The sequence below is a fragment of the Lactuca virosa genome, chromosome 4, assembly GCF_052849685.1.
Source record: "Lactuca virosa cultivar CGN04683 chromosome 4, Lactuca_virosa_CGN04683_v6, whole genome shotgun sequence".
Classification (NCBI taxonomy): domain Eukaryota; kingdom Viridiplantae; phylum Streptophyta; class Magnoliopsida; order Asterales; family Asteraceae; genus Lactuca; species Lactuca virosa.
In genome coordinates, this window is record NC_136429.1 from 223276022 (window position 1) to 223283440 (window position 7419).

A 7419-nucleotide genomic window follows, 5' to 3' on the forward strand; every position below is an offset into this window, starting at 1 on the left:
GTGCAAGATTTTTGGTGATTCATTTTTGGTACACATCAAGGGGGAGTATTGTGAAGTTTATTCCTCGGGCGCTTCTCACCCTTAATGGGTTTTATAATCATTTTTTGATTATAAAAAAGGGGAGAATGATGGGTATTCGAAGCGAGTTATTCGGGTATTCATTTGCGGATTTGAAGACCGGTGTTACTTCGAGGGTGAGTTTAGTCTTGATCGCGTGAGCTCGTTGGATATTGAAGTCGAACATCCAATCCTAACTTTGAGGGGGAGAATGTTAGGGTGCAAAGTCACTCTTGGTTGTATTTGTGCTTTACTCCTTTGTATGTGTATAATGAGTTGTCTTTCCTTTATAAGGAAGTGAGTGACACTCATTTTATGTAATGATCATTTTGGAATGTTAGTCTAGAGAGAGAATTTGTACAAGACCCATTTGTATACTCTTTCAAGATCTAATGAGAGCTAAACCAAGATTTATTTACTTGATATGTTCTTGAGTTTGTATGATGATTCACTAGATCTTTCATATTCCGCACATGCCATCATAATCAACACCACTACAGATATATTCATCAAATGTTCAAGTGAGGAAGCCTTAAGTCAATCATCTTTCTCTTATTGATTTCATATCACACTCTTGTTTTTGTTGAACTGTCTACTTAAATATTAGTTTAATTCTAGTTTTATTTCAAGTGTTTCAAAAGACTAAAACCCCCATTTTCACTTTTATTGTCATTTTACAAGTATTTTTACAATGAGATTTTCATAGAGTTATAAAATTGAATCAATTTCCGCGGATTCGACCCCTTTACCACTATACACTATTTTAGTGTAAAAGATTTAGGGTTATTAATTTTGTTGTCCTCGACAACCACCAAATACACACTTCACATATATTTGAAAAATTTCAAAGTTTTTATGAGCCGCATAATCCAAAAAGATACGAACAGATTCCAGTAGGGCAATAGGAACAAATGTTTCTTCGTAATCAATTCGTTCTTCTTGGCAGTATCCTTTGACCACAAGACGTGCTTTGTTTCGAAAAACATTCCCTTCTTTATCCATCTTATTTCTGAATACCCATTTAAGGCCTACAACAGAAGAATCTTTCGAAGTTGGAATCAATCTCCAGACTTTATTTCTCTCAAACTCGTTCAATTCGTCTTGCATTGCTTTGACCCAATCTGCATGATCAAGAGAAACTCTAACAGTTTTAGGTCCGATTTTATAAATGAAAGAGTTAAACTTGCAAAATTCCATTTTTGAAAATAAAGCAACCTAATTTTCTTTTAATTGAGCATGAGTTAAAACTCCTGAAAAAGTATCTCCAATAACTTATGGAATCCGCCAAGGTCAAAATGAGACATTCCATGACTATTGGGAGAGGTTCAACAACTTGTGCTATAGTTGTCCACAACACTAAATTCCGGAACAACTCCTCATTCAACACTTTTATGAGGGATTATTACCAATGGAGAGAAGACTAGTTAATGCCTCAAGTGGTGGAGATGTCTTTAGCAAAACTCGACAACAGACAAGACAACTCTTTAACACCATAGCCGCAAACTCCCAACACTTTGGCCCAGGCCAAGACATGAAGAGGGACATGCCTCAAAAAATGAATGAAGTAGTGACAATAAGACTTGAATCTCAACTTAAAGATTTGAGATCTATTGTCCAAAAGCAAGCCATGAGACAAACTCCAAAAGTGATGGTTTGTGGGATATGTGCAACAATGGGACATCCTACGGATATGTGTCCCATCCTTCAAGAAGATGCGGAACATGTGAATGCCACAGGAGAGTTCCAAAACTACCACAACAAACCATCCAGTTACCAAAATGCTTACAATTCATGTTGGAAGCCAAATCCTAATATGAGCTGCAACCCAAGACCATTACCTAAAAATGCACTGGTTAGACCTTCTTACCCACCACAACAACTCCATTACCAACATCCACAACCCCACTATCAACCCAAACCACACCCTCCACATCATCACCAACAACCTCCTCAATCCCAACCAAGTAGCTGCGAAATGTCTATTGAAGACATTTTCAAGTCTCTTGCCACTAGCACCCAACAATTCGAAAAAGAGACAAGAACTACTATTTCCAACCTTGAAGCACAAGTAGGAGATATAGTTACATCTTTAAGCAAGTTGGAGTCCCGTGGAAAACTACCTTCTCAAACCGAAAAGAATCCTAATGTCAATGTAGTGACCTTGAGAAGTGGTAAACAAACCGGAGAGAGTAGTTCAAAGAAGAAGTCAAGGGAAGATGAGGAAGAAATAGAGATCACCCCCATTGAGGATCCTATTGTCAAGAATGATGCACAAGCCGGAGTTCCAAAGAAAGTTACCCCTCTAGTGACACCGATAGCCACTTAACCACCATTCCCCTCCCGACTTGCAACCTCAAAGAAGAATACGGAGGAGAAAGAGATCTTGGACATCTTCCGAAAGGTGGAGGTAAACATTCCATTACTTGATGCAATCAAACAAATCCCTTGGTATGCAAAATTTTTGAAGGAGCTTTGCACAAATAAAATAAAACTGAAGGGGAATGAAAAGATTTCAATGAACGAAAATGCATCCACGGTTTTATAAAGGAAACTTCCACCTAAATGCAAAGATCCAGGAATGTTTACGGTTCCTTGCAATATAGGGGATGTCACTTTTAGTAGTGCTATGCTTGATCTTGGTGCTTCTATTAATTTCATGCCCTAGTCGACATATGAATCGTTAAATGTTGGCCCTTTAAATGAAACCAGTTTCATAATTTTACTTGCGGATAAATCAAGTGTTTTTGCTAGAGGTGTCCTAGAAGATGTTTTAGAGCAAGTGAACCAATTGTTCTTCCCGGCGGATTTCTATGTGATTGATTTAGAGGAAAAAGTTTCCTCCAAATCGGCTCTAATCTTGCTTGGAAGAGCGTTTTTGAAAACGGCTAGAACCAAAATCGATGTGTACACGGGTAGTTTAACAATGGAATTTGATGGTTAAACAATAAGCTTTAATATTTATGATGCTATGAGATATCCTAGTGATATTTCATATTTGTATTTTGTTGAATTTGTCGAACCACTAACCCAAGAATTGTTTGAGTTGTCTAATGGTGAAATGTTGGAGATGATTTTAAGCAAAGGGTTTGATTGTGGGAAGCTAGCTGAGAAATTGAAGCTTTATTCTCTAGATCTGGAAGTTTAGAAGCTGGTCAACAATTTAGAAGTAAAGAAGTCCACAAGATTTGATGTCAAGCAAGTTGAATTACCTCCAACTCATACAAAGTTACCACCTTCCCTTGCTCAACCACTAGAATTGGAATTGAAAGTCCTACCCAAGGTTGTAGAACTCGCTACTCGGTACCTGCTCGGCTGACTAGGGAGTAGCGAGTACTCGGGAGTACTCGGGGAGTACTCGGATTCGGTAATTCATGTAGAAATATTTTTAGGAAAATTGAATATGTCAAAATCATAAGTTAAAATCATAATTTGATTGAAATATATAACAAAATTAGATACATGTGAATACATAAAAACTAAAATACACACAATTGTCTCACTTAGTGAAAATTACTGAAAATTTAAGATATATATATATGTAGTAATAATCACATGTGTGTCTTAAATAATAAATCATTAAGTGTATTATACATATTAATCTTGAAATTCTTGATTTTTTTTTCTCTTTTTATGACAATTTTGACCATTTGACCGAGTTTGACTGATTTTGACCGAGTTGGCCGAGTTTGACTGAGTAGGCCCGAGTAAGACCGAGTAATACCGAGTAGGCCCGAGTTAGAGAGATGTTGACTGATTTTTGACCGAGTTTGACCGATTTTTTACCGAGTTTGACTTAATCTGAGTTTTTTTGCCGAGTTCACATTACTCGCCTCGGTAGAGGGCCGATTCCGAGTAATCGGCCGAGTAGGCCGAGTTTTGCAACACTGGTCCTACCTTAACACTTGGGAAAGAATGAGACTCTTTCGGTTATCATTTCCACTCATCTAATCGAATTTGAAGAAGGGCAACTCCTCAAGGTGTTGAAGGAGAACAAAGAAGCCATGGGTTGGATAATTACAGATATTAAAGAATTAAGCCCCTCCACTTGTATGCACAAGATTTTGTTGGAGGATGAATGCAAGCCAATCCGGGATGCACAAATGAGATTGAATCCGCCTATGATGGAAGTTGTGAAGAAAGAAATATTGAAGCTTCTTGATGCGGGAATGATCTATCCAATCTTGGATAGTAAGTGGGTGAGCCTGGTGCAAGTAGTGCCAAAGAAAACAGGAATCATGGTGGTCGAGAACAAAAAAGGTATTATGGTCCCCACCCGTATGCAAAACGGGTGGAGAGTATGTATTGACTACCGAAAACTAAATGCAAGCACAAGAAAAGACCATTTTCCATTGCCTTTCAGTGATCAAATGTTAGAAAGGTTGGCCGGGAAGTCTCATTATTGTTGTCTAGACGGGTATTTCGGTTTTCATCAAATCCCGGTGGCACCAGAAGACCAAGAAAAGACAACCTTTACATGTCCATTTGGCACTTTTTCATACCGGAGAATGCCATTTGGATTGTGTAATGCCCCAACCACTTTCCAAAGTTGCATGGTTAGTATTTTCTCAGAATATGTTGAAAACATAATTGAAGTTTTTATGGATGATTTTACGGTATATGGAAACTCCTTTCAAGAATGTTTGACCAATCTCACCAAGATTTTGAAAAGATCAATTGAAACGAATTTGGTTTTAAATTTTGAAAAATGTCGTTTTATGGTAAGTCAAGGTCTTATTTTGGGTCACATTGTGTCAAAGAAAGGAATTGAGGTAGATAAAGCTAAAATTGACGTTATCCAAAGCTTACCTTACCCGACTTGTGTTCGGGAAGTTAGTTCTTTTTTTAGGTCATGCGGGTTTCTACCAAAGATTCATCAAAGGTTTCTCAAAGCTAACAAGACAAATGTGCCAACTCTTGAAAAAGGAAGTTGATTTCGAGTTCAATGAGGAGTACAAAGAAGCTTTTGACAAGCTCAAGGAGTTGCTTACATTCGCCCCATCATACAAGCACCAAATTGGTGTCTCCCCTTTGAGATCATGTGTGATGCAAGCAACTATGCTATAGGCTCCGTTTTGGGTCAAAAGAATGGAAGAGCCTCCCATGTGATTTATTATGCATCAAGAACATTAGACAATGCTCAAAGAAACTACTCTACCACGGAAAAGGAGCTATTAGACATAGTGTTCGCTTTGGAGAAGTTTAGGCAATATCTACTTGGTACCAAAGTCATTGTATATTCGGATCATGCGGCTCTCAAGTACTTGATGACAAAGAAAGATGCAAAGCCAAGACTCATCTGGTGGATCATACTATTGCAAGATTTTGATTTGGAAATTCGGGACAAGAGTGGATGCGAAAATCTTGTTGTCGATCATCTAAGCCGGATCACTTCAAATGAAACTCCTCTCCCATTGCGGGACGAGTTTCCGGATGAGCATCTCTTTTCCCTTACTCAATCTATTCCTTGGTATGCCGAAATCGTTAACTCTTTGGTCACGAAAAGGTATCCCGACACATTCAGACATGCTCAAAAAGATAAATTTTAAAGTGATGCAAAATACTATGTGTGGGATGAACCTTATTTGTGGAAACATTGTCCCGATCAAATCATTATGTCACACCCCCGAACCGGAATGACGGAAATGTCCGGGGATGGATGACGTCATTGTACAGTATCATAACAATTGAATATGAATGAAACAAGCATCACAACCAATATAGTGAATGTAGAGATATTACATTGTGTTCAAAGTGTTGTTTACATAACATCAAAAATATGTGATAAAAGTAAATGATGCGTTGTGACGTTGTCACATTTTCCAAAAGGTAGTCACTTTAGTTACCTGTTACTGATTCCCTGAGAATACAAGTGATTTGAAAAATATCAAAAACTAAGTTGCTGAGTTCATAAGCATTTTCTATGAAAAGGGTTTGTATTTGTTTCGCATAAAATGGTTTCGTATACTTCCAGAAAATCCGATATTTTATTTAAAAACGAGTTGTAAGTCTGATACCCAAGACTAAAAATGTATGTATTTTCCTTTGTATCTTTTCCTTGTAAAATGATAATGTATGTTTCCAGAAAATCCAATATTTTCTTAAATATGAAATGTAGACTTAACAATCCTAAGACCAGAAATGTAGACTGAACAATCCTATGACCAGAAATGTAAGTGATGCTATACTTGAAGCTTCTTGGTCCCAAACTTAAAAAATTATATATGCAAACTGTAATTTCTAGAAAATTTTGATCTATCTCATTAAATCTTCAAATGTTTATTACAACAAGATTGTGATGTGGTTTTATACAATCTATAGAGGCACCATGCTTGATCAAAATTTCCTGGTTGTCACATCATCCCCCCATTAAAGATGAATTTCGTCCCGAAATTAGTTTCAGAGTAAGCACTCATGAACAAGGGAAGAGATGTGGATACTTCTGTTTCATCTGATCTTCACCCTCCCAAGTGAATTCGGGTCCTCGCTTGGCGTTCCATCAAACCTTCACAATGGGGATGTGGCTTTGTTTCTTTCTTTTGACTTCCCTGTCCATGATTTCAACAGGTTCCTCTATGAAGTGTAAACTTTCGTTTACCTAGATTTCGTCGAGTGGGACCACGAGAGTCTCATCGGACAGACACTTCTTTAGGTTGGACACATGGAAGACAGGATGTACATTGCCAAGCTCTTGTGGTAGTCGAAGCTTATAGGCCACCGGGCCGATCCTAGCAAGGACCTCGAATGGACCGATATACCTTGGGTTTAGCTTTCCACGTTTGCCAAAGCGTATCATTCCCTTCCAAGGCGAGACCTTTAAAAGCACATGGTCACCCACCTGGAATTCCAAAGGTTTGCGCCTCTTATCTGCATAACTTTTTTGTCGATCCCGGGATGCTTTTAAGTGCTCACAGATTTGGACGATTTTCTCCCTGGTTTCCCGTATGACTTCCGGGCCTGTGAGCGTGCTATCAGGTACTTGTCCCTTTGCAAGCTGCGTGTCACCCACTTCGGCCCAGCACAAGGGTGATCTGCACTTGCGTCCAAAAAGGGCTTCGAATGGAGCGTCCCCAATACTAGTGTGATAGCTATTATTGTAGGAAAATTCGACAAGTGGCAAGTAGGCATCCTAGTCTTTACCAAAGTCTATCACACATCCCCTCAACATATCTTTCAGTGTATGTATGGTCCTCTCGCTCTGCCCGTCAGTCTTAGGATGATAGGCGGTGCTCATATCAAGTTGGGTTCCCAAGGACTTCTGTAGGGACTGCCAGAACCGTGAGGGGAATCTACTATCTCTGTCGGAGATAATAGATAGTGGCACACCATGCAGTCGCACTATTTCCTTAATGTACTTCTTTGTCA

The 7419-nt window shown here is 38.6% G+C and overlaps 1 protein-coding gene across 1 annotated transcript; it reads left to right on the top strand.

Moving 5' to 3' along the window:
* Nucleotides 1-1465: 1465 nt before the first annotated feature.
* LOC145105647 (uncharacterized) lies at nucleotides 1466-2998 on the top strand. Its single transcript, XM_079042732.1, has 2 exons — nucleotides 1466-2350; nucleotides 2723-2998. Exons 1-2 carry the CDS (start codon nucleotides 1466-1468, stop codon nucleotides 2996-2998), a joined length of 1161 nt encoding a protein of 386 aa, XP_078898858.1.
* Nucleotides 2999-7419: the final 4421 nt, after the last annotated feature.

What these genes read in the sequence shown, in the direction of transcription:
- LOC145105647 (XM_079042732.1), top strand. Translation starts at nt 1,466, where the DNA reads ATGGAGAGAAGACTAGTTAATGCCTCAAGTGGTGGAGATGTCTTTAGC. An exon ending in AAGCCGGAGTTCCAAAGAAA is followed by an intron (nt 2,351 to 2,722) that starts GTTACCCCTCTA and finishes TTCATGCCCTAG; the next exon opens with TCGACATATGAATCGTTAAA.